Below are 26,930 nucleotides of genomic sequence, written 5' to 3' on the forward strand. Positions count from 1 at the left end.
TCTTTTGACAAGGTCTAGTTATTTTACTGGAAACAATGCACTTTCTTCTGTTTGAATGATATTCATATTCATAACAAGAGTTAATAAATTAATTTATACGGAACAAATAAAAAAATTATAAATAATTCATAACCATAGCTTTGTAATGCTTGTTTGACAAATTTTTGACACAAAATATTTTTTTTATTAGTTAGAAACATATACTTACTTTTTTCCGACGTGATTACGTGGCCATATTGATAATGAGTGGAGTCAGTAAGTATTAGCAGTGAAATTGAGAACTTGATTTTAAAGTGATGAAAATATAATAAAATTATTATAATATTTCACAAGTCAAATTAGAAGTATCAGTACTAGGCCCTATCTTGTCTCTTCTGATTATCAACGGCATTGTCTATATAAAGATCAGCGGTAAAATCTGTCTCTTTGCTAATATTAGCTTCTTTTGGAGCAACCCTGATGTCACGGCACTTCATAAGACCATATTTAGTGACCTAATCACCCTTAAAGTATGGTGCAGCTCAATCTTCTGTGACTCAACGTTTCTAAAACTAAAGTTTTGTCATATAAAGATACGTTGTAGCCTTTTGTGCTAAATAACACCACCATTGACGTCGTTGAATCTGTACAATTCTTAGCGCTAGTTGAGGACAATTACTTGAAATGGGAGTTACATATTTTCGCCTTATTTAAAATTTATGTTCTGTCTGTTTTGCACTAAGATCAGTTTGCAAGGAACTAACGTCTATGCCAGTATATTAGGACTTCTTTAGAAGATTAAAAATATTGACTGTTTTTTTCTTATTCATATTTGAATCCGTTTATCTAGTCCAAAAACATGCTTCTATTATCTTTATTATCGGAGTACGATCTTTATCCACCTACTCTACGTTCAGAGCTAGCTACAGACTCAATACTGTACAATAGGAAAAAATGCACAATCATTTACCAATTGGAATTAGATCTATACTATCTTTTTCAGCATTTGGCAGAAATTTCAAAGCATATTTACTGTGTGAAGTGCCCTACACACTGAACATTGTACACACTGATTTAAGATTAATATTTTTTAATATTGTATTGTATTTTTTGTGTTATTACTTTATATCTAGATTTTATTCTTTATTAACTCTTTACAAATTGTGGACAATTATGACAAGAAAACATTTTTTCTTCTCTCTCTCTCTCTACCGTTTAAACCAATTTTTTTAAAATAGGTTGTAGGCCAGGTGTTGAATTTATTGCTAATTCGATTTCTAGCTACACAACATGCTATGTCAAATTCTACCAACAGCATATTTTGTAAATAGTGGTTTTTGGCCATTTTACCGAACTGGAAATGGAAGAGATGTATGTGTATGTAGTATATTCAATTTACCATGTCTTCATGGGAGCCAATTCTCGACTTCAATAAACATTGGAGGATTCATTGACGAAAACCAGTATTTCAAATTTCAAGGAAACCAAGTAAAATTAGTGGTAAGATGAATTTTGGTATTTACTTAAATAATGAGAGTTTCCACAATTCCACAATATTTTGCTTAGTTTACTTGAAGAGGAATAGAAGATGTCAACTAGAATGAAATTTTTTTAATGTTAATCATGTAATCAAACAAACAAAAAGGATCTTATCTAGGTTTCACATCATTTTCATTTTTAAGAAAAGTAAGGCGTTTATTGAAAAAATGTTTGTTACATATTGAAATATATTGCTCGGGAATTTATTTCTTAAAAATAACATCATCCAAATGTCAACCTTTGTGCTCACGGCATTGATTTAATCGTGCACTGAAATTGCCTATGACTGCTCGCTAAGTATTCTCCGTGATGACTGCTATTTCATGACGGATATTTTCGTTTAATTGTGCCCGGGAAATCGGTTTATTAGCGTAAACATTAGATTTTACCTAACTCCACAAGAAAAAGTCCATAGGTATAAATCAGTATTAAATGAAGACCAACTTATGTCACCTTTTCCAGGAAAAAATTTCAGGACCTTGTGGCAGAAATTTATTGGACTTGTGTGAATTTGCTCCGTCCTGCTGGAAACATGTTTTTTGGTAATAACCATTTAAGTTTAGGAGTTCAGAATTTGTTTAAAATCTGCACATATTACTCTGAAATCACTGTAACTGTGCGTCCCATTTTATCTTAAGAAAAGTAAGTGCCTATAATTTCTCGCGCTGACATCGTATCCCATACGGTCCCATTAAGTGAATGTAGGGGTTTCTGATATTTGTATTTTGGATTGGTTACACTCCAGAAGTGGTAGTTTTACGGGATGGCGTGTCCATTAAGATAAAAATGACCTTTACCCGAAAACAAGATGCTATTAGAGGTTGAAAAGCTCCCAATCATCTGGTTCACGAAGTCATACCTTTGACCATCATCCTGAAAATATTATAGAATTTTCTACGCACTACTGTCGCCGAACTACCATCTATATTAAACTTGCTTACGATTTGCTCCCGAGAAACGCTCCATTGTGACTAAATTCCCAACTTCCCATTGACTTACCTTCCGCGCCCCTAAAGTAAAGTTAGAAGTTGGCAGCTAATAATCAAAATTCTCCTTTTAGTTAAGCTGAATACTGACATGAAAACCCGAATACTCAGAAAATACTACTTTAATAGAAAATTTTTCAAGTACATTTTGATATAAATTTCAATACAAGATTAGAGTTTTAGCGATATAAGGTGGAACCTCCTGCTTTGATCAATTATTTTTTTGTTTTTGGTAACCGGCCTAATTCGATATCATAATCAGAACAATCAAATCAAGTGTTTTAATTTTGAATGTTACCTTACAAGAATCGACAATGTTCATTATTTCTAAAGTACAACAAAATATTGGAACGTCATCTAATTCCTTATCTGAAAACATTTCAAAATCCAAATTATCTGTAAAATAATGATAGATTACATATAGCTAGACAAACCTATTTCCACCATAACAAAATGTGAAGATCGATTATGGTATGTAATGACATTCCTTACTGCTCAGGGTCACCATTAGTCTTCATAAGAGGCAAAATGAATACACATTGATACATTCAAGAAATATGGGAACTTCATCTTATCCCTTAACTCAGGACACTTCAAACTCCCAATAATCACCAAGTAAACGGTCGGTTACAAATAGCCAGACAAGCCTAGAACTACTAGTGCCATAAGAGTCGCAGATTTGTCCCAAATTGAACGGTAGAAGACCGCTTACTTCTCATACGCGCTGATAGGTTTCTTTATAACTTGATTATACCCAGAATGGATAAGAAATCCTGATCTTCAAGGCATTATTAAAGTGGTTAGCGGAAACTTAGATTATTACCACCAGATTTATATTGGATATCAGGATTCTATGGTACTGAATATACCCTAATTACATGCTTTCTTTCTTATCAAATTGAATTGAGAAAACCTTTTTTGAATTATATTTTGATTCCAGCAGGAAAACCAATACTTATCGTGAAGCATGATGCTTCTTTAGAAGAGTTAAAGAACCCATGGCATGAGGTTTTGATAAGAAACCAAGTGTTCTTAAATGTGTATGTACGAGATCTGATCCCTTTGCTCCACACCTGAACCACTCACAATAAAACATTGGAAAAGATATTTTTATTTTTGGAAATAGTGTCCATTAAAGTTAACAAATTTTGCCATCGATGATCTAGCACTTTTTGAAATAAAATTTGTTCAACATTCTGCAAATCAACGACGTATGACATTTTCCGAAGTAAATCGTTTATCACCCAAGCGCTCTCCAAGTTTTAAGTCGGTAAACACTAGATCACAAATCTGGAAAACATAGATTCGCAACAAATTCAAAATCTGTTTAAGCTATTGTGACCGTTGTGATGGTCGACCTGTCACTGGACGCGTTATCATAATGCGCAACTTTCCCAGCATTTTTCGGTTACAGCCTCACGTAATTTTGGAAAGGAATTCAGATAATTATGACTCTAATCTACTAAAATTACGCCTTCAGTATCTCGAAATCGATTAACATGACCTTCCCTGATGAAGATTGTATCTGCAATTTTTTCGGCGGTGTTGAGCCTTGATGCTTCGACTCCTCTTTCTGCATTCTAGTCTAGTGATAGATCCATGACTCATCCATTATCATCAATCTAGCAAGAATTTTGTTTTCTTGTCAATATTCCGGAAGATGACTACTGCCTAAATATATTTTAGTTTGATTATGTGGACTCGTAGAGAGACAGATCCCTATCTTCAACTTGCAACACGAGATCATACGCTTTGTTAACATTTGTGTATATGGTAGGAGTCGTGGGTGTTCCACCTCATTTTCATCCGTATCCGACTGTCTACCTCGTATAAATTCACAGAAGAAACTTCTCATTATGTTCAAATACCCCTGGTATTTCCACCAAATCTTTGTGAATTTGCTTTGGCATCAATTCTTTTATACGCAAGTATTTAATCACCAAGTGGTTCTCGACACAGCTCATTACGTTGAAATCTGACTCTCAAAATAAGACGTGATGATAATAGTATTGATTTATAAATAGATCAGATTCGGACTAAAGGGATCAAGCTTGATATATAAAGTTAATCTTCTACTACATTTAGAAATATTTTTAAGGATCTAGAAGTTGATGTGAGCCTTCCCGAAACTTTAACTCGTGTGAAGATATGTATTAAGTATAGAGTTAAACAACTATGGTATAATGGAATACAACTACAAGAGAGGATTCTGAGAACAATATTCATCGACGAATTATGGTAATTGACAATTATTTTGTAATCGTTTATATAATTACTTTAATTGACTCAATCTTCTTTATTAAAAATGAATTGTTCCATTCACTATTCTATTTTACAGGTCTATCCAAAAGTCCCTTTATTCTATTGCAATGTTTTTCTTATTTCTTAATTTATTTAAACTGTTCTTTAACGATGGGGTAAATTTATAAACATTGTCTTTCACTCACTTAATTTATTGTTATTTCTAGTAAGGAGAAGTTTACCTTCGGTAATGATGTGCGATAATTGTTTTTGTGTTGCAGTCTTGGTCTTGGTTTTCCAGAAAACGCAATATCAAGAACTAGACAGGGTGCTAAACTAACGTAAGACTACAATTATTTAAAATTTCAATTTATTCAAATACTGCTCTTAATTCTTATAATTTTGTGGATGTTTGTGGACAAGTAGTCTTTAAAGAAGATTTTGTTTTCAGGGTCCCGTTTTAAAACTTATCATCGAACTAAATATTCTTTAAAGAGCCCCGATGAAAGTTAATCTAATTCAATAAAATTAAAAATAATCATATAAACACGCAAACACCACATTAACTTTGAGCACTATCTTAATGTTAACATATTTTTTAAAATGTATAAAACAAGTGGCCAATAAATTGTCACAAATATGAAAAAATTCTCTTGGAATCATAGACCAAGACTGAATCTTGTAAGACCAAGACTTCATATCACACTGTAAGACCAAAACCAAAATCGTATACCTAAGACCAAAACTAACCTGGTCTTGGTCTAGATCTTACGTTTACTACTTATCTTAGGCCCATGAAGACGATCATTTAGTTATCGAAATAGACCTCAGGCAGTCTAATTGTGAGTGTTGATTTAATAGTAGGAGTATCCAGATTGTACAGTATGAATTTCACCAACGATTACATAAATTTTATATTATTGATGATCTAGAATCTAGATGTATAAAATGTTCAGTTTTTGATGGTTGAATCAATAAGAACCTGCAGAATGGTTTGTAGAAATAGACTAAACTGATCCAATATATCCACATTGTATTGAAAAAAAATTTCTCTGCGTCTGTACCTATTTATTTGATCAATTCTGAAGAAACTTTGTTTGCTTCAATAGGTTTGATTAGATTGGTTCGTATGTGAATTTCTTATATCCTCTTATCGTTCCGAGGTTATGTCTTCAAAGTCACAGATTAGTCCTCTTTTTAGATCATGAGGTTAAATATTTAAGCTGCTCTTCTCTATATTCTTGATGTGGCTACTTAATATTGTAGTACAAAGCAACTATTTCTTTTATTAATGATCTCAGAGGATTATAGTGAACTAAATCATTTTTTTTTATTTTTTTTCGTCCAGTGAAAGCCAAAAACGTGGGTGAATCCTAAATAACGTTTAAATAAATGTTATCATATGTTGTAGGTGCAATGTAGTGAAAATGTCAAACTTCTGCTTATGGTGTACTCCACATCCATTAAAATGTCCGCTTTATTATTGCTATTTCCGTAATTTAGGGCTGGAATGTAACAATAATTTTCCAATACGGTATGATGTTGAATGGCAGAACTGTCCCGACCACACAATAGTTGTGGATCACATTGCAACTAGACATATAATTTTGACATATATGTATAGTTACACAACTGAAAGCGATGATGAAGATGAAGCTCTCGATTTATCTATGGAGTAGGAAACGCTAATTTATATTATATAAAATAGGTTGTTATTATTATACGTATTTTGTCTTTTATTTTGGTTAATAAATTACACATAAAATACTACTAAATTATTTTGTTCATTTTAATATGGTTTTAAATAAATAAATATGCAACAACATGAATATTTTTTCGAATAATTACTAAAGAATTACTCCTTATGTGACTATAATTGCAAATCAGCAAAGGGAATTAATAAGAGCGATAAACAAATTAGAAGAGGAAGCTAGGAATTACGGACTGGAAATAAATGCATAAAAAGCAAAATGTATGAAAATATTGGGAAAACCAGAAGAGAGAGCAAAACCAACTGAAAACTAACAAACACGAGTATAATTATGAAACAGTATCGACCTTTAACTATCTAGGAATAACATTGGGTCAAACAACCAGTGACAGGATAAAGAAGAGGATAAAAAACGGCTATCAAGCCTATGGAAGAAATAAAAACCTATTGAAAAACATAACCAAAAAAAAACAAAATAAAAATGTACAAGACCCTAATAAGACCATTAATCACGTTTGGAAACAACAGTAAGCAACAAAAGGAAATAAGAAGAAGAACTGAAAAGAACCGAGAGAAGAAAGAGACTATAACAGGTCCAAACGCAACACAGAAGGGGGAAAGAAGAGCAAAGAAAAACGAAGAAATAGAGAAAGAGTTGGAGAAGGAAAATAAAGTGAGATACATAAAAGCACAAAAACAAATGGGCTGGGCATATAATAAGAAGAAAATCAACTGAAATGATCAAAAGAATAACGCAATGTGGCCAAGGAGAACAGGCTGGCTGAAAAAGACTTGGAGAAACGAAATAGAGAAGGACATAAGAACACTTAACTGGAGAGCAAAATGCCGGAAATGAATGGAAAATAATAACAAATGTAGTAAAGATAAACGATAAATAAAAATAGAAAACGAGGTGTAATCCACCTCAAAAAAGAATTTTAAAGCGTTATAAGCTATAGCCATAAACCAAAGGATTGAAAAGCTTGATAATGATGATGACTCCTTCTTACCCGTCTGAAATTCTAGGAGTTTAAAAATCTGAGAACAGGGTATAGTATTACTGCTTATTTTTCAAAGAACGGTAATTATTACAATATTTGAGTCAGAAAGTGAATTTGAATTTTGAAATTAGTGGTTGTACTTATAGCCCAATAGACCTGCGTTAATAAGGAAATTATTCAAGTAATCAAAAAACTTTTAATTTAATATTGAGATTAAATTTTATACTATAAAGAAAAAAATGTCTGAGAAATAAAAAAAGGATAGGATTATGGAACCCTGTTTTGGATAATATTATATTTAAAAAATTTTTATAATTTTTATACTCATCTATCTGTTATAATGATATAATATGTCAATATAAAAAAAAATTCATTTCAAGAAATCATAGTTGTGTATTGGGAGTCTGCATACAATTTCTGTTTTCGTCTTTGTTGTTGTTGTACTCTTCCAATAATTAAGCTCCACGTTCGGCAACGTCATTTACAACTTAAAATGATCCTGCAATTTATTTGCTTTTCTTGTACGATCCTATCTATTCGTTTACATATCTATTTGTAGAAATTCCGATGGAAATTTTAGGAACTTTCTCTTTCTTCTTGTGTAAACAGCTTAAGCTGATCTTGAAACTGTCTTACCTTACATGTCCTTTACTATCCAACAGGCTCGATATATTCGCCCTGGTGCTCTGGGACCCCTTCAAAAAATATAATCATAAGCTCTAAAAGTTCTCTGTAGCTCCTTATAGGGAATGAACTAGAACAGCGGTCTCACCCCCGAACATTAAGTGCCTTGTAGCATTTCAGCTTTGATTTGGTAGTCATGTCATAGACAGGTGTGTGTACTAATATATTTATTCTCAGGAAGCTGGGCTGCGGTAAATATTGCTACCGGCACGATCTGCATAACAAAACCGTATCTTCTTAGGGTAAGCATGTGTTCTTCGTCCCCTTTGCGCTTGTATACTCCTTTGCTTGTCTTGTTGGTTGGATCCTTCCGTCTATTAAATTCATGGCCATTGAATTCTTATGTAGAACACCATGAGAATTTCCTCTGCCTCGAGGTCCTTTTGCCCGTACTACCTTAACAGTAGCATTTTGTCAGGATCTTTTGTCTGGTAGTGAACGTAGGTATCCTGTATGCTGATGCTAATTGGTAAAGGTCCAACGGCTCGTGGGGAGTTCGACATTGTTGACTTTGCCATTTTTGTTGCATGCATCCACATTATAGTAAAAAAATCCATCAATTTATTTTCCGTATTAGCCACATAGTTGGCGTGAAGACCCTGCACTACTTTTCCATATAGGATTTCAAGGTGAGTTTTCTGTCCAGCTACTCATACTTTTTAGTGTGCTGAAGCTTTTGTTCGCTTAGTATAAGGTTAAGAATTACAGTTATTTATAGCATCTTGTAAAGACTTTAATCTTTATCTTCTTGGGTTTGCATGAAATCCCCACGACTTCCGAAGCTCCCTCAATGATTTGTAGTATAGGTTACTGAATTCTTATAGGGTCATCTGTGCTCAATATATATAAGCAAAAAAATAACACGGATGAAGGAATACTTAAATAAAACTACATAATCTAATACAAAAATTTATATTTTCATGATTTGTGTAAGCAAGGAACTAAATTTGGTGAAAAATAATCAATTTTCTTTACCTGCCCAATATCCATATAATCTGCAGTTGCAAAAAATTCTCAAAGTTAAGAAATAAATTATTTCCATGAGGGATAATAGGGAAAATCCTGTGAAAAGACCTAAGAGCCCTCCAAAATTAGCCAAAAAGTCCAATGGTCCATACAGAGCATTTCTTTGCGAGAAAATAAAGTCTGAATTTTTAAAGAAGACGATTAGCTCCGACTTTGATTTGCTGAAATTTGAAAAAAATGACATCCAGCATCAACTACTCAAAGCTTTCTACTGAAACAGATTCTATGGGCTGTTTTAACTTTATTAAACATACCGATATATATCTATTTTGACGTTTCAAATATTTAATATTTCAAAATGTCACGATTTGGTTGTGGTACTGACGATAATATTAATGAAATTATAGAATCAAACATACCAAACATCATAATCAAATTATTAACAGCATGCGTGATGGAAATATCTACATCTTCATCAGTTATAGAAACTAACACGTCTAGATCTTCACTTAACTTTTCTTATTGTTCTTTTGTTACCAACACCTTTAAATAAATTGCTTTTGCTCTGTATTTTGTCTATAATTAAGAAAAAATTTTTTATCCGAATAACCCTCGATCATTGATGAATGCTCAAAAATTTTATAGCAACTTTCTCAACCTTGTTCCTTATAGGCAAATATTCACCTTTTTTTAAGTTTCTACACATTAATTTCGAATAAGGAATGCATGTCACTAGTTAATATTCAAGTCAATAACATTCAAACGAACTTTGACTTACTCACATTGAAATCGAAGTAAGATTGAAAAGGGATTGATAAGTACTAGACCAATCCCATTTTCCATACGACGTTTCCATATTGTATGACAATTCAGAACACGGTGGTAAACAATTACATTCCGAAACGTTACCATGTTTTTTTCTTCTTCTCGTTGAATTTATTAGGCTACTGAAATCTGGCAAATCTGAAAGATCCATCTCTGATGCAGCGATTTTCATGCATTCACTTGAACGCTTGCCACATATTTTGGTAGTATTTGCTTCTAAAACATATTTACAACCAATTAATTATTTGATATCAGTAAATATACTCTAGATTCAAGTTTCATAGGTCATAGACGCAATGTCTCTTCGGGACACTATATCTATAGTGCTTCTCTATCTATATTCATGCAACTAAAGTATAAAATCAAGTAAATTTGTGGCGATTCTATTCCTTCTGTTTGCTGGTTTTTTCTAATATCTGTTAAATTTTGCTTTTTATATATAGTGCTCACAAAATTCCAATTATCTTCAAAATGATTTCCTTTAACACTTATTTCGTGTAAATTTCTACTTTCAATTTCAATTCCAGTATGGGAATATTTAAAAACAAATATAAATTCAGTTTTCTATATACTAGAACATAAATTTCTTATTATTCAATTTTGTTCTACCTACACGTTTTTCTTTAGTAATTCCCATCTACTTTCATGTTCCCTACCCTATTTTATTTTTTTCCCCCGCAGTTCTACAGCCACTAGGCTGGAGTTGGGCTACCACCAAGGACCCAACTGGTACACCACCACCAATACACCAAATTCAACTACAACAACTTGGAACTCAGTTGAGGGCTGCAAACATCCCGATTTTCCATAGATAAGTCCCAGTTTGATATATAGAAATCTGAGTTATTTTTCATTTTATAACTACTTTTTTATTGTTGTCCTTTATTACTTTTTAATAAATTCATTATTTACTGAAAATTTTTCCGTTATTCTCGACAATAAAAATTGATTTGGAGAATCGTTTCGGAGAATTTCATGAGATATTTTCAGTTTTTCCACCTTTTCTATTCACTTTGAACTTCGTTCGTTAAAAGGGTGTCGAATTTAATATCAATTTTTCACCCCATCCAAGTACCAGTTATTTATATACCTTAACTGAGGCTGATACCACTTCCTGAGGAAGAGTCTCAAGCTGGAGAAGTGAGGTTACAACTGTTATGTTAATGAATTTGTTTTCTTACTTGGCATATAAAATGCGACACATCCACAATGATGTAGAGTTAAGTTTGTCAAACATTCCAGTCTACAATTATTAACTGTATAAATTTTGAAATATTTCAATGGTTTTTCATGAGAGAAGTAGCAGTTTCTTGCTTCAATATCATAATCACTAAGTGCAGGAGAAGTTTTAATCACATCTGGAGTGATACCTACGACTACCACTTCGTTTTCAGGTACCTAGAAAGAAAGTTTCAAATAAAATTCGATCAAAGTCAAATTGAGGTACTATGAATCTACTAACCATGATATACCCTTGCATTGATCTTGGAATATTAGATGGCAGATCAATTACTACCTGTAATAAAAAAAAGTTCCATTTATCTCTCAAATAGTTATAAAATGAGATAGTAAAGGAATATTGTTTTCCAGTTGTCCCTGTCCATCATAGTTCTGGATCAAATTTATACAGAAAATTTTTAAACAAATAGTCATAGATGAGAGCAATTACGTTAAAGCGATAGATTAGATACCAAATAATCTTTCTTTTCTTTAGTTATAAAAACATACCAATGGGCCCGTTACATTTTTCGTCAAATGTGTTTTCTTTTCCATTGATTCATTGTTGCGGCTCAGTAGTCACAAGTTTTCGAAGAAATTAATTTATTGTCGACCTCCAATTCTTTTCAAAAAGTTTACGCTTACCAGAAACAGAACAAATGTTAGTGAATTTGTGGGGAAATTATCCTTTGTATTCGCTGGTAAGTTTTTCTAATTCTTTTTAAATTTGTTTTTCATATATACTGCTAGAAAATTTCTATTTCATCGTCAGTGATATTCAATAATTTTCCTTAAACTTATATATTTTGTGACTGTTTGGAAATTAGTATTTTCTGTTTTCTTAAACCATAAAACCAACATAATAAAACAGATTTCTTTACAGTTATATTTCGAAATATAGATTCAGTTTTTGCACATGTTAGAGCATAATCTTCTTTATATTCACAATTTCTTCCTCATTTTATTTTCTTAGCAGCTCTGCAACTACCAACTCACGAACAGAGTCATAAAATACAATACTGAACTTGAGCTAAGAGAGTAGCGAACCACCGGTACTAGGGCCACTTCTCTGGAATATCAAATCTACCGAGAGCAGTCATACGTATAGCATTCGCCGATGACATCGCTCTTGTCATTGTAAAAAAACATTAGAGCGATCTGCAAAACCTCTTCAATGTCCCTACCGAGAGATACCTCAACCATATTGGTCAGGATCTAGCAGATTACAATACAGAAACGGTTCTAGAAAGTAGCAGGAAGAAACATCACAGCCAACAATCTAATATCTGGGTGTGTTTTAAGTAACCGGTGGAAAATACAACTACCAAAGCATCAACAGTTAGAGCGACCTTGTCAATAATGAAGCCCAATATAAAAGGCCTCAAGCAGCACAGGCGAATGCTCCAAATTACCGGTTGAGTGCCTTCCATACTATCTCGAAGAAGGCCACGAAGGCAATAGTAGAAATGTTACCTACTGAGCAATTATCTGAGGAAAAGAAGTGCATCTATCGCAGAACGAGCAACGACAATGGAGAGACAGGCTATGGCAAAAGACGAAGGGAATGTGAACCTAACGATGTATCAACTCATTTCCAACGTGGATAAGTGGATACAGCATAAGCATAGCAATGTTAATTACTACCTGACGCTCATGCTTTCGGGCATACCTGCACAAATACAAGTACGAAGAGTCCCTAGAATGCCCATCTTGCAGCAAGGCAGACGAAGACACGGAGCTTGTCTTTTTTGAATGTTCAAAATTTGAGATTTACTGACGTGGGCTGGAAGTCACGCTGGCTCAAGGTGTCACACCTGATACCTTGGTCGAGGCAATACTTAATTCTGAAAATAAACGGAATGCAACGCCAACCTCCACCACAAAAGTCCCGCAAGACTTGCGACACTAAGAGCTGAGTAAGTCATGTCATAACTGACTCCCAGTGCGAGGCGCCAGGCTATATAACAGCAAGCTGCTCACACTGATGCAGTGGAATGTAGGAGATTGGTTCGTGCTCAATCAAAGATGACAATGTAGAAGAGGTTTCACCCAACCAGCATAAGTTATGAAGAAGGATTTTGGATTCCTTGTACTCTTTTGAGTATGCAGTAAATGGAAATCAATTAATTGTTGAGGTTATAATCTTCTCATACAATCCTCGTATATATTCAATGTTTAATCCCATACAAACATATATGTAGGTGATTCATTGATCAGATCAGATTAGAATTTGAACTTTTTAGCTAATTGAAATGAATAAACAGTATTTGATTCATTCTTTATGGTGAGATACAACCTTTTACTTTCGAAAAGTAATTTTTGTCAAATACATGGATTCATAAAGTTGTATGTATGTCCATGTCGATACTTCCTCTCACCAATAGCATTTTCTTGAACTTCACTTCACAACAATCACCTGCTGCTAAAAATGTTTTTAAAACCAGCTACTTCTGCAAAAAATTGTAAAATTTCTCTCCCCTTCGTTTTTTGCAGTCTCTTACCCTCACCGCTGCTTGACTGCCGTATTTCTACCGGGAGTCTTAGGAGTTTGTCTCACATCTGAAGGTGGTGACCTATCAGCATCCGTATAACTGCCTCTTTGGGTTACCCATATTCTTTAAACTGTCAGTTACTCCAAGCTGGGCCAATTCGTCGACAATATCATTGCCTCTGAATCCTCTATCGAAGTTTTACCAAATGATGAATTTTATGTGAAATTTCATTATAATTTTCTTATAATAGCTAGATAGCTAACATGTCTAACGTATAACTTTAACGAACCAAAATTTTACAATCTTACAAAATTTGAGTTACAATAAAATAATATTAGTACTATTATTACCTTATATCCTTGTGAACCAAATGTACAGACTGTGTCATAATCTTTCTTATATGATGTAAGTTTGATGTTTAATGCATTTGAAATTCCAGATAATAAAGCTCTTCTAGGATAAGGCTCCAGTGGAGCATCACTGCTGTATCCTTTATCAATCGTCCATACGTCATCAGTATGTCCAGTTTTGTGAAAATTCATTATTTCTGCACTGAAAAGACATAACTACTACATAATTGAACGACTGCTCTATTTCTAGTCACACTAAGAACTGCCAAATGCCGTCTGACAAATTTTGCCCAACGATAACTCTTCAGGAGTTAGCAAGAACAACGTATCATATGTTTTATTAAACTGTTTTTACAAAGACATTTTCAGAAGAGCGCACGGAAAATTTTTCCAGATTTCCGTTCGCATATGATAAAAATTGATTATAAGAAAAAACAACAACATAATTTGTATTTAGGAGTTGTACATTGTACAATTTGTATTATTGCAGAAGTTTAGTCCCTTCGGTATTTAATTCTTTACAACTAAAGATGTTGAAGCAGACGATTAGCAAATGCATGGTACCAACATGCTGGGCACAAGCGTGACAGACAAAAAATTGGACCTCGACTAGACTGTGCTGTACGATTCATTCATTAGTTTTGAAGAAAGCTTCCCAGCAATTTATAAATCCAAAACAATCTAGAACGGTCTCACATACACCCAAACCCAATACAAAAGCAAAAGTGTCCGTTATTCTCTTCAATATTTGTGTACAACAATTATTATACTTGTTGAAGCAGTTAAATCGCGCAAAAGCTATTTTCAACAAAATATATTTGGTTGGTATGCAGTCTCATTGCATCAATATCATCCTGGTGTAGTGAATAGTTTCATTGAAGTCTCTGAGACCATTACCTAATTATCTAAATTGGTGTCAGACAGTGAAATCGTGTAGCGTAATGATAGTGGATTCAGTATCAATATCACAATAGTGCCAGAAATTATTAGATATTATTATTATATATAAACTTATGATAAAAACTGATAAGTATGAAGCCTACAGTAGAATGCAACTTCAAGACAGTCACATCTAAGAGTTGACCCCAATACAAACTCCCAACGATTAAGTGGATACCTAAATATCATATGATATACTGAGAAGGTGTGTTTCAATGTAATCGTCAAACTGGTGCCAACTATTACACGAGAATATCCATGCTGCAAGCTCGATTGTGACTTATAATAATAAATAATTGAAGTTAGTTGTCCCCCATAACACGTGGTACATAATATATTCATTTTCGGTCTCTAAAAACTGTAGATTGGTTTTTGAAACCCACTTCAGACTATATGACTATGATTGTGTTAAATATGATTCAATAAAAGCAGATATTATTTAATAATTCACTTACACTCGCCCCTTGAAAATTTTCGATCTATCTAATATATTAAACGAGTAACAAATTCCTTCATCCGTGATTATTGGTATAAATGAATCCTTACAAGATATAGGTTTTCCCAAAAAACGACACTTCTGCAAAGGGAATGAGCTCTTCGTCTAGAAAAAAATATAATCACAATTAAAACCAACTTTGAAAGATTACGAAAATGTTACTTCCATTTAATAAGTTCTTAAAATGGCGACTTGGGGATCGAAAGGTAGAAGAGACCTGAAACCAGGGCGGAAAACAGCAATAAATGTTTTGGTTTCCACTGGTGCACTGAGCGCTGAGACAATCACCCTAATTCCAGTAATGACGAGTTGGTTGATGGAGGTAAATGTCTTCTTGATAATTAGAAATTAACATTTAAATGAATATCAAGTTATCCGGGTACTCTTAAAGGAAGAAGTGTTATAAAAGAGAACGCAAAGCACCTATCAACGAATTCTATACAACTACAGGTTTCTTGTTTGATCTTAATATGTTCGGAATGTACTTCCAGCTGAATGAAACAATTATAAAACAAATGTATTGAGTTTACCCAAAAAATAATGCCAATAAAATGGAGCAACAAATCCAAAAGAGTTAAGGCCATTTGCTTTTTTACATCTGTAAAAGTTTCAAATTGGTCCTTCAAGACTGTTGAAAATGTTTTAGTTGAAATATCTTCACATTGAAGATATTTCTGGCTTTGGATCACTGTATCACGGAGGATGAAAGGTTGTTGCTCTTGAAAGTTTCCTTAGGAACATCTGATGAAACTTAAAGCTGAATTTAAGTGCTGTCATACGTTTCTTTCAGATTTTTTTTTCACATAGTAATCCTTTTCACTTATTTGTCTTGAGCAGAAATAATATCTAATGTTGTAGTTTTTGGTGTTGTGCACAATCTCCCTTGAAATAATAATCGAAACATCTGGAGTTTCAGAATCTACATCTACATCCATAGGTCTATACATATTATCTTCTGCAGCACGTCTTTTTAACTTTTTTTAAGTAATCTCGATAGAGACATGCGAAACTAGTAGTCTAGTTTGGAGATCGTCTAGAGTTACGATCTCTGGTACTGATCTCTTGTGTCTGTCTCTTGTCTCTATCACGGCGAACACAACTTCCTTTATTCAAGCACACATTAAAGAATTGCTTTTTATATATCTGATCTGACAATGAAAAAATAAATATTTATAATTAAAACTTCTTCTGTTTCTTCTGATATTGAAAGTGGTTGATCACGCAATTTCAGAATCAAAAATTAGCCATTTTCCTATGGACGAGAGAATCATTAGAAGATGACCCACGTCCTGTATCGATGGCTACTCCACAAAACACTAAATTAGTGGAAAAATTTTTTCGAAGTAACTGGACTTTAAAAACAAAAGAAATTGCAGAACAGAGAAGTGTTTTAAGAATCCTACATGAGCAATCAAATGTGACAAAAATTTCTGCAAGGTGGGTGCTTCAAAATCTCAAGGCAGTGCAAAAAGAGCAAGTGAAATGTTGAGAGCGATCTCAAGAGATTTGTAGCAAGGACCATAGCTTCGGGACTTTACAAGAAGTCAGTAGTTACTGAGAACTACCTAAAAACATGATTTTTTTTATCGAATGGATTCAATTCTACTTACATCATTCAAAATTTCATAAAAATCATTTTGTAAATATACTTTCTTGAAGAGACCCAGATTATAATTCAAGTTGCATAGATGACTCAAGTGTTCCATATGTTTTCGTCTGAAAAATTACACAAATCAATTAATCAAAATCCAGCTCATAACATAGAGAATTTGAAAGTCAAATGGGATGAATTCGTATTCCTTATTTTGGTTATAACGCATCGAGAATAATTGCAAAATCGTCAAATTGATACCATAAATTGACATTTCTTAACACGAAAACGTGATTATTGACAAATACTTGTTGATATTTTAATATAGTGTCTGCGTGGAAACTTTTCCAGTTAAAAAATCTGGAAAGCCAGGTAATTATATAATTCCTATTAGTACTATTATGAATGGTGACATCTTCTTGGTTTTATTTGCCGGGGTAATCCCTTCTTAGTTGCCTAGCCCATGGAGGTTCTCAAGAAATGGAGAATCCTCCGGGAATCGCTGGCTTTGAAGCAAGGAATCTCCACTAGGTCAAATCGTAGGACTTTTCTCCATATGTTGATAAAATAATTGTAGAGGACAACAGTCCGGAACAGCAGCCCTGTCTAATAAACGGCTTTTGTGGTTCCTATGATTGGACTTAGCAGAATCTTTACCTTCCCTCTACTTGGTTGCAATATTTCTGTCAACTAGTATTAGTGGTTCGTCTTCCATATGAAGGCTTTGATCTGACCACACCCACACGTCATACGTCTGTGTTTTTTTTTTTCACACCACTTTTCCACTGAGTATTCAGATCCTGTCAGCAGTTAAGTGACTCCAGGCGTGGTACAGTTGTTGGCAGTTTCATTGCCTCTGGGCTCTATCCCTCAGGATTTTATATAATTGAAATTGAAAATTATTTCAAATCACGAAATGCTATTCCACTAGTCACCTGTAAAATGGACAAAAGGAACCCAAAATCAAGATAAATCATCACGAAAGGGATTTAAAGAGTGAAAAGTTTAAAGAAAATTATATATTTAAATAGTTGGACGTGATTTCTGTAGAATTGCGACAATGGAACACTCTATATTTCGTTACTGTTGTTCTTTATTAGCATGAATATTTGATCGCTCTGCTCTAAAACCTAGTTAGTTATTCTAAAAAGTGAAAAATGAATTTTACTTAGAAGAATTTAGATACACGCTTTTAGTGATAATAAAACTAAAAAGTAAAAAATAATTCTGATAAAAGAATCAATGTCACTTTTATAAAAACGTGGGATTTTCAAACTAACTCTGTGTCTCGGAATGAAAATAGTAGAAACTCATAACGACTGTCATCCAATCCTAAATTTCGTTATCACCCTTTTGAGCGAGTTGATAAATGCGAAAAATTTAGAATAAGGAAAAGAGAAGACCTACGAGTACTTATTGAGTAAGAGGAATATCGAGGAATAGGAATCATTGGTTACACTTTGAATCTTTACCATTTAATCTATCTTAGGGATACATACCATATTTTTATTCTTACCACCTACATAAGAGATCCACCTACCGTCCATCTCAGCTTATTGAAAGAACAGAAAAATGAAGAAATAATATAAACGGAAATTCTACTCAGCGAAAAATTTTCATTGATCAAAAAAATCATTTGGACATTCTCCTGACTGGGAATCAGACTCAGAGTTATTAGTTACCAAACGCAAAATTAGTTTTAACTACTCACTCTTCTGGTGTCAGCTGTTTTCTTGTATATAAAGTTTTTCGAAGAACACTTGTGTGATTATACATATTCGCGTTGACTTTTGAGTTTGGACATATGGTTACAGCTGGGAATGGTATAGAGTAGATCGGTGTTTCTTTAGTAGCCAATGTAACTATGACTGGACTTTGATCCCATTTATGATAGACTTCCATTATTGCATAGATACATGACGAGAGAGTTACGGAAAACACAATCAACCACCAGATTCTGAAAAAAAAATAGAATTTTTGTTGATTTGAGCTTTTTTAATCTCGATTCCATAATAGGTTTTCAATTTCCCCCTCAATGAAAATACTAGTGTAGAACATCAGCCAAAGTTGAACAAAAATTTTTGCAAAAAAATAGAGAGTAAGATCAGTTTTCATATGTGAAAATTCCTCAATTTGGGACTAGTCTCTAATTCTGAGAAGAGTACAATTACTTTACTCTCTTTCAATCTTTATTACTTTGTTCATTGTCGACGCAGTACGTTTTTAAAATTAATAGTATAAAGTGAGATAAATTCGTGTGTTATTAAGACATTATTGACAAGAACAATTCAAAGCAGCCTAGGCAAAAAAAAATATCTGATGTTGAAACCTAGTACCAGCACTCGTCAATTATAATACTTCCTTGGACCTTCTAAAGATAATCGTTAGAGGTGTGTAAACAGCTCCATGCCCTGCTAAAATATGATCATTTCTTACCTGCGATGTAAAATCTAAACAACCTAAACGTGGAAAATCATTGGTTACACAAGGACAATTTCCAGAACCTATCCAAAGAGGACGATCCGAGTGGAAAGTCTTCTTGTGTGACTGGTGATTTTATGAAAGTTCAGTGTACTACTAATTCATTCTTAATAGTCAAGCTTTCAATGCCGATATATATAGTGGAAATATCTAGGTTCAGTTAACTGGAATTGGATTTAAATTGGAATTGGAAAAGGACAATGCTAAGCCATATACTGTGAAAGTTACACGAAATAAGATCGAAGAACGTGGTGGTATTGAACTCTTGCCACTTTGCCAGCATTTAGTCCTGACTTTGTTCTGTCCGATTACTATTTATTCACATCCATTTGAATCCAAAAGAGTTATTTACAATGCAGTACTACGATGTTTTGAATCTAAAGGCTTTACCAAAGCCTCAAAGAGCTTGCTGAACGTTGGGTTAAAACTATAGAATACGTTGAGCTATACTTTGAATATTAAGACACTTTTTTCACCCTCTATAAAATATCTTATGTATTTAGGGTACCGAATACTGTACTACTTATAAAGTTTATAATTGAAATAATTAAAAAACTACTGTTATCTAATGGATGTATACGACGTTAGTGGCACTGCTGAAACAGCTGATCTGTGCCAATTTGTTCATGTACTAAGCCTATAACTGTCTGCACGCGATTTGTGATCCAAAATACCAAATACACATTGAGCATAAAATGTTTATAGATTTGAAAGTATAATTATTAGTAATAAATTACCCTAACCATTCATCCATCATCTGACTATTATGGAAACAACAAGATGACTTAAATCGTATTCCAAGGAAAGGATTTTCGTATGTGCAGCTGGAGTTAGATCAACAAGCTAGTGATTAATGTAGAGGATAAATTGTTTACTGATGTGCAACTCAACGACTTGTTAGCGATCTGTGCGAAAAGAAAGAGAAAGCTGATTTGTTTGGCTCCTAATTAAAAGAAAAACGTTTATCTGGAGAGAAAGCAGCTTTTTTGACAGCAAAAAAAATTGGACTACTGATTAGATGAATAAGTTTTGTATTGAATACAAAAAAATATTGAAAATAATAATTTATCGAGATTAAAGGGAATATTTCACATTTTCTGGAAAAGTCTATAACGCTATTAATTATAAACTTCTAACTAATCGATTTCATTGACATGTAAAACATAATAACTACGATTATATACCACTAAAACATTGTAATTGAAGTTTAACATTAACGACAATATTATTTAAACATTTCGCATCCTCTAGGCATCGCTCAAAGTTACTCGAACCAAATCTGTTGTGCATATATGGGTAGCGCATCAAAAGTTACCAAAAAAATATAAATTTTCATCATTCACGACGAAAATTGTCACCGATAAGTTCTGTAAGAAGGTCAGGGTTCACATCAATTATTTTCGCAAAGTCACCTTTGGGAGTTAGTTGACAGTTGAATCGTGTAAAATGTCACGCAATTCTCCCGATGTACTTTGTTATAATTGCGGTGAAAAAATACCTAATAGTCAAAAAAGGCTATTACACCTTCAATTAAGAAGTGCTATCGTGCATATTTCAGCCAGGATACTATCAGCCAGGATAATTATTACCACGCATCTGCTGTATCTTATCACAAAAATTTGACCGATTGGTTAAATGGACAATATTCAGCAATACCTTTTGGTAAACCAGTAATATGGAGCAAATCTCATAAGCGACTGTCATTTCTGCTTGACCAATATCAAAAGCTTTTCGAGGAAACCGAAGCATACGGTATCTTCTTCTTCGGAAGAAGTTCCTGTGCCTTCTCCAGTTTATGGTGTTAAATAGTGTTCGAACAGTTATGAAAACGAAAAAGTAGAAACAGAATTTATAGCTCCTCTCAGTCCTTAGGCACCGCATTTGATTAACCAATTGGAGCTTAATGATCTCATAAGAGATTTGGATATACCCAAAGAAAAAACTAAAGTGTTAAGGCTGTAACAGTGGAATTTGGAAGTTAAAGTTACCATGTACCGTAAATACAGTTCAGTTGGTTTGGTTTTTGAAAGAGAACGACTTAGTATACTGTAATGTTATTGAGGGCTTGATATTAAAACTGGGTTATGAACATGAGTCATAACGGAAAAAAAATCGCTACCTTTAGCTTGTAGAGTTCATAAAGAAACATATGACATAATGTTAGAAAAGATAGAATTCAGTACACACCAATGGTTATCCGTGATAGAGATACTATGCAATTGAAACACTCAAGAGAGTAATGAACTTTAGGTAAGATCAATATGGCCGTCAAGAACTATTTACGTTCCTGAACAAAAGTTGTGGAAAATGAAGATTTAGTTAAACCCGATATAATATTACCACATTTGCACATCAAATTAGGACTAATCAAAAAATTTGTAAGCGCAATTGGCAAAGATGGAACTGGTTCTAAATTTTAAAAACGAACATTTCCTCCTTTCAATGATGCTGGAATAAAAGATGGTGAATTTTTTGGACCCGACGTCAAAAAATTAATTGAAGATACATCATTCATTACCATCTTCAATGAAAAAGAAAGAAAACCTTGAAGAGCGTTGAAAATACACTCACATCTGAAATTTTTCACTAAAAATATGGGCGCTTTAAATGACCAGATGGAGAGAGCCTTTATTAAGATATCGCGATAATTGAAAAGCGCTACCAAAGAAACTGGGAGCCAGCAATGCTTGCGGACGCTGTTGGTCATTAATTAGAAACACTCCTGACTCCTAATTTAGGAGATATGTGAAACGGTCTAAGAAAACATGTATTTTTTTAGAGCTGATATAAATCTGGACTTTCATAAATACTTAAGATTTTACAAAACAATTAATTTATTTCTCACAAAAATGTGACGGAACTCACCTTTCTTATTTATGTTTTTTATAATAATTACGAAGCACATAATCTTATCCACTGGGAAGTTTTTTGTTGACTAGTGTTATCCGACAAAGGACGACTCATTTTATCCTTAATTCAATTTTCTTTTCATTGTACAATAGTAGAATGTACATACCTTATCTTAATTGGATGATGATGAATGTTAACATATAATAAATCTAGTGTATAACTGACCGCTGAGGAAGTCTTTAAGACCTGGTGAGAAAATTCTACGCAAAAGAACCAAAACACATGCTCGTACTACGTCTCAATATAAAGTTGGGTCTCTTAAAAGACAAAAATACAAGTCTTGAGAAATGAGAAAGATCTATTGTAGCGAAAATGTTCAGGTAGTAACTTATCGTATAAAAATCTACCCAAGAAAAAAGAGGAAGTATATAAGTCGAGACGTGGAACCTTCATGGTAGGAAGCGGTTCTGCACATTCTATGATTAAGTCACTCGACAAAAAAATATGAAATTATCTCTTGGTTAAAAGTCAACAATGAGGAGTTTAGTGTAAAACTCTCAAGTCCGAAATTATCTATAAATTGCTAAACTGAACCGAAAAAAATGTATGTCATTGATGAATTGTTCAGAAAACATTGAACTTATTTGGACTCAATGCATAAGAATATTGGTATATACGGGCACGGGGATGGAAGGGTCTTGAGTATGTGGAAAGAAAAATAAACCAAAAAATAATTGAAAGCTAGTTTATTCGAGAATGGAATTAGATGAATGTAGATCTTGACCGGAATAAATACTGGTGAAGACATCTCAGATTCCGATCGATGATCTCTAAAGAAAGATTTTCTGCTGCAATTCCACAGTCTCTAACCTAACTTTGGATTTTGTAACTTATTCATCTAGTATATTGATATTTTCAAGTTTTTTGCTGAAAATGTCGATGTTAACCATATAAATAAAATATACTCAATTAAAAAAATTGAATGTCTTTTTTAAATACCAATTCGTAAAAAATCGACTCGGAATATTAGTCATAACAATAATTTCTACCATATTATATACCAATATTGTTGCGGGCGTATTAATAACGTGATAAAACACCTCCAAAGTTTTTATTGTAGATATGTTTGTCTTTTTCCATGGTATTGGTTTCCTCTGTGGGTATATTTTATTATTTTTAATTACAATTTTATATAATAAAATAAAATCTAGTTTAATGGCATTACTACTACTTGACTAATATATTTTTGTCGCAAGATAAAATTACAAATAATAAAATACCAGGTTTATTAATAATTTCCCTTAAAAATTATCTATAACATAATATTTAGCATGAAGAACGTTTTCATCAACATATTTGCTAATCACACGATTAATATCACTACATCTACACTCACTAAATACTGTCTAAATTATCGATTCCAGTGAGCGTAGGTATACTTTTAACATTTGGTATTTGAAGACGATAACTTGGTTATTGAAGCGCGCTCCAAATAGTGTAATTGTAAATAATAAATAATGACATCAGTATGAATATCATGAAACGTTCCAGAGATTCAAACTTATAATATTTATCCATTGATATTACGTACCTTTCAAAATTTGATCTATTTTCTCCAAAGTATTGAAAGCCATGAATTCCAGTTACCTTACAGTATTCCTGAAAATATTTCAACACATTTTTGAAAAAAGTTTTTCTACGGCTCCGTTTGTACATCGCGAACGTCTCTGGGATAATAGAATGTAATATAAAAACTTCATCACTCTTTCCCTTGAACGTGCTTGTTGTTTTAATTAATTTAATGGATTGGGATCGTTCTAGATTTTATAATACTTTTCAACATATTTCAATTATAACGCACATAGTAAAATCCATAAAACACAATACATAAAGAGTGTTTTAATAAAAGGTTATCCCGTTTCTAGGATAGATAGAAAATTAAAAAATTTTCGTAACTCCATCCGTATTCAAAATAAAAGGCGTTGAAGAAAAAATATGTTCAATACTACTTTTTACGAACCGTGTAACTAGCGCCCTCTATGAGAGTCAAACATATAAACAAATTCTTGGGATGTATCAGCTTCCAAAACATATTCGCATAAAATTTTAATACAATATTGTCAGTAGTTGCGGCAAAATCGTATAAAACGTCTTTTTTTCTTCAACGCCCTTTATCTTGAATACTAATGGCGTTACAAAATTTTTTTATCGAGCAAACCCTAACTATTTTTCTGTTTTTTATCTAACCTAGAAACAGTATCACCTTTTTTTAACAGCCTTTATAGGCTGTCCCGAAGAGTTCAAATAATATCCACGCTACTGTAAAAAATATTGGATGCTACTTCTATATTGTTTCTGAAGACACAAAAAGTTAACGAAGCGCGAATACAATTACAAATATCCTCAGTAGTAGAAAGTACATGCCGAAAATACCTGGATGAGTATTATATGAGTTTACGATGGTGGTTTGACTCAAAGTTATTTTTTAATCAAGTTACTTTACTGTAAAAAAAAAAGATTTTCTCTACATTCACGCGTAAAATAACAAATCACTCTATTAAAATAAAAGCGTAAAGTCTACAAATGCCGAGGATTTTTACTTTACGCTCTAGAGCAGAAAAATCTTTTTCTCGTGATTATTTCTTCAAATTTGTTGGGATTATCCGTGACGACAAAAAGCAACAAATACACGTCAAGTTATCAGATAAATTTCTTTAACATCTCACTTATCAGACCATTTTATATGTTTTCATTGATTTATTTCAGATCTCTTTTGATATAAAATCAGTTTCCGAATACAGGTGAAAATTGACATTTGGACCTTTTTTTGTCTAGATCAGGAGTCTCCAAAAAGTTTGAACTTAATAAAACCACATATATTTAGAATCACTGGAGTATTTTTAATTCATACATTATAACAACTAACAGTAACAACTGTCTCTGTTCATTATTTAGAATAAGATATTCATGCAAAATATCAATGTTACGAGTTAAGAGGTGAATGTTATAGATACAAGGTTTGTTATAATTTATCGTCTCGATCCTAGCGGTGCGTGTTTGTTAATCGACTGAAATTACACTTTTCGATTTATCGTGGCCTACAATTAACTTCACTATCTTTAAACGACCTTTTGGTTCACAAAACTTTCATCTTATTCACAGATTATCAGCTGTCCCTGGTTTCTCACTAGTACCAGTTAAAAAGTAATTTGATAATTACTCAACATTTTCGCGATCAAATTGATGTAAGACTAGGAAATCAGTACAATTTTCACGTAAATTATGTAATTTTCTTTCACGCACATCCATTTATCTCGCCAGGATTTGATTAAGACTAAAGACGTGTATGCATCAGAAGAGACAAAATTTGCCTTATTCGAGCAAATAATGCAGATATAGACCTATTTTGAAAATTTGCAAGCAGCTCCTTCATCACTCAATGCAATTATACTTCTTAAGAAAACGTTTCTACTAATAGCAATTTCTGAAATTTTCAGCAAGTTGGAGCACAATCAATTACTCTTCTTTTTTTATTCACTGCATTTACTTTGATTTCATAACAAAAAGCGAATGCTAGATTTTTATTCATTAGGGCCATTGCTTTTAAATCACGACCTTGACTTGTTATAGTATATTACATAACAAGAGTTATAAGTAACCCATTACTCATGAAGTGAAAACTTTTATGCACGAAGCCGCGCAGCTTACAACTCGAGTAACGTACTATACTTTTTCTACGTCCATTCGTGCATGCTACTTCAGAAAACGTGCCCTATTTTTAAAGAAATTGCATAATGTGCTGCCTACTTGTAGGGTCATCACTCTTTCAATAATAAATATATTTCAATAATGCTGGAAGTTTTTTTTAATTGACTAAATTTGTGTAAATACCGCAAAGAAAGTCTTACGTAAATAAAAATTTGATTGTAATTTAATTAAACCAAGAAGTTTAAGTTTTCTTCTCAAAACGCACGTGTATGTTAAATACGAAGTGCACGAATACAATTGAAAAATGGGCAGGGGTTTTTCTACGTTTACCAAACGGTACTATCGATTTTGATTGGTTTCACTGTATAAGTTATACATAATTTACATATTCAACTGTATCTACTTATAGCAATTTAGCTACTAACTTTCTTTTCCTTCAATCCGTATAGACAAAAATTATATGTTCCGATAAATTACTGCATCACATTTTTCTCTACTTCAATTTGTTAATCACAAAATATTCAATTGAATATTTATCACATAACTTTTTCATGTAATAACTTAATTTCAAGAGAAATTTATATAACGGTATGAAAATTGAATTCACATCATATTTTAGAGCTGTCGACATGAGTATAAGTGAGTCATTTATAAATTTTCGCGAATTCTACGAACAAGAACTCAAAATCTTACTTATCAACGGAGTGTACATCCCGATGCGTAAAATGAAATATCCCAAAATATTCGCCATATATTGTTTGTTCGTCTTTTTCCCGATAATGTTTTTCTTCAATTGTAGCCAATACTTATACATATTATTTGAATGTGACAGCATTGAAAGCTTTGCAGGTGAGAATAATAATTCTTATATCA

The 26,930-nt window shown here is 32.9% G+C and overlaps 2 protein-coding genes across 2 annotated transcripts; one reads left to right on the forward strand and one right to left on the reverse strand.

Annotated features, from left to right (window-relative positions):
- The first annotated feature begins 1,269 nt into the window (after window positions 1–1,269).
- LOC130892326 (uncharacterized) lies at window positions 1,270–6,513 on the forward strand. Its single transcript, XM_057797701.1, has 4 exons — window positions 1,270–1,479; window positions 4,603–4,742; window positions 5,027–5,086; window positions 6,157–6,513. Exons 1-4 carry the CDS (start codon window positions 1,270–1,272, stop codon window positions 6,422–6,424), a joined length of 678 nt encoding a protein of 225 aa, XP_057653684.1. The 3' UTR covers window positions 6,425–6,513.
- Window positions 6,514–9,071: 2,558 nt separating this feature from the next.
- On the reverse strand, window positions 9,072–22,416 carry LOC130892623 (pickpocket protein 28-like). The gene is made up of 9 exons (XM_057798128.1): window positions 22,365–22,416; window positions 18,730–18,975; window positions 17,038–17,143; window positions 15,387–15,532; window positions 13,993–14,194; window positions 11,395–11,448; window positions 11,114–11,330; window positions 9,890–10,148; window positions 9,072–9,328 (listed from the first exon to the last, which is right to left on the reverse strand). Exons 2-9 carry the CDS (start codon window positions 18,918–18,920, stop codon window positions 9,103–9,105), a joined length of 1,401 nt encoding a protein of 466 aa, XP_057654111.1. The 5' UTR covers window positions 18,921–18,975; window positions 22,365–22,416; the 3' UTR covers window positions 9,072–9,102.
- Window positions 22,417–26,930: the final 4,514 nt, after the last annotated feature.

Source organism: Diorhabda carinulata, chromosome 4, assembly GCF_026250575.1.
Source record: "Diorhabda carinulata isolate Delta chromosome 4, icDioCari1.1, whole genome shotgun sequence".
Lineage (NCBI taxonomy): Eukaryota > Metazoa > Arthropoda > Insecta > Coleoptera > Chrysomelidae > Diorhabda > Diorhabda carinulata.

What these genes read in the sequence shown, in the direction of transcription:
- LOC130892326 (XM_057797701.1), top strand. Translation starts at nt 1,270, where the DNA reads ATGCTATGTCAAATTCTACCAACAGCATATTTTGTAAATAGTGGTTTT. An exon ending in GAAACCAAGTAAAATTAGTG is followed by an intron (nt 1,480 to 4,602) that starts GTAAGATGAATT and finishes AATATTTTTAAG; the next exon opens with GATCTAGAAGTTGATGTGAG. An exon ending in AGACAGGGTGCTAAACTAAC is followed by an intron (nt 5,087 to 6,156) that starts GTAAGACTACAA and finishes CATATGTTGTAG; the next exon opens with GTGCAATGTAGTGAAAATGT.
- LOC130892623 (XM_057798128.1), bottom strand. Translation starts at nt 18,920, where the DNA reads ATGGAAGTCTATCATAAATGGGATCAAAGTCCAGTCATAGTTACATTG. An exon ending in TTGGTTCACAAGGATATAAG is followed by an intron (nt 11,449 to 13,992) that starts GTAATAATAGTA and finishes TTTTTATTACAG; the next exon opens with GTAGTAATTGATCTGCCATC. An exon ending in AATCTTACTTCGATTTCAAT is followed by an intron (nt 9,329 to 9,889) that starts GTGAGTAAGTCA and finishes TTCAAATTTCAG; the next exon opens with CAAATCAAAGTCGGAGCTAA.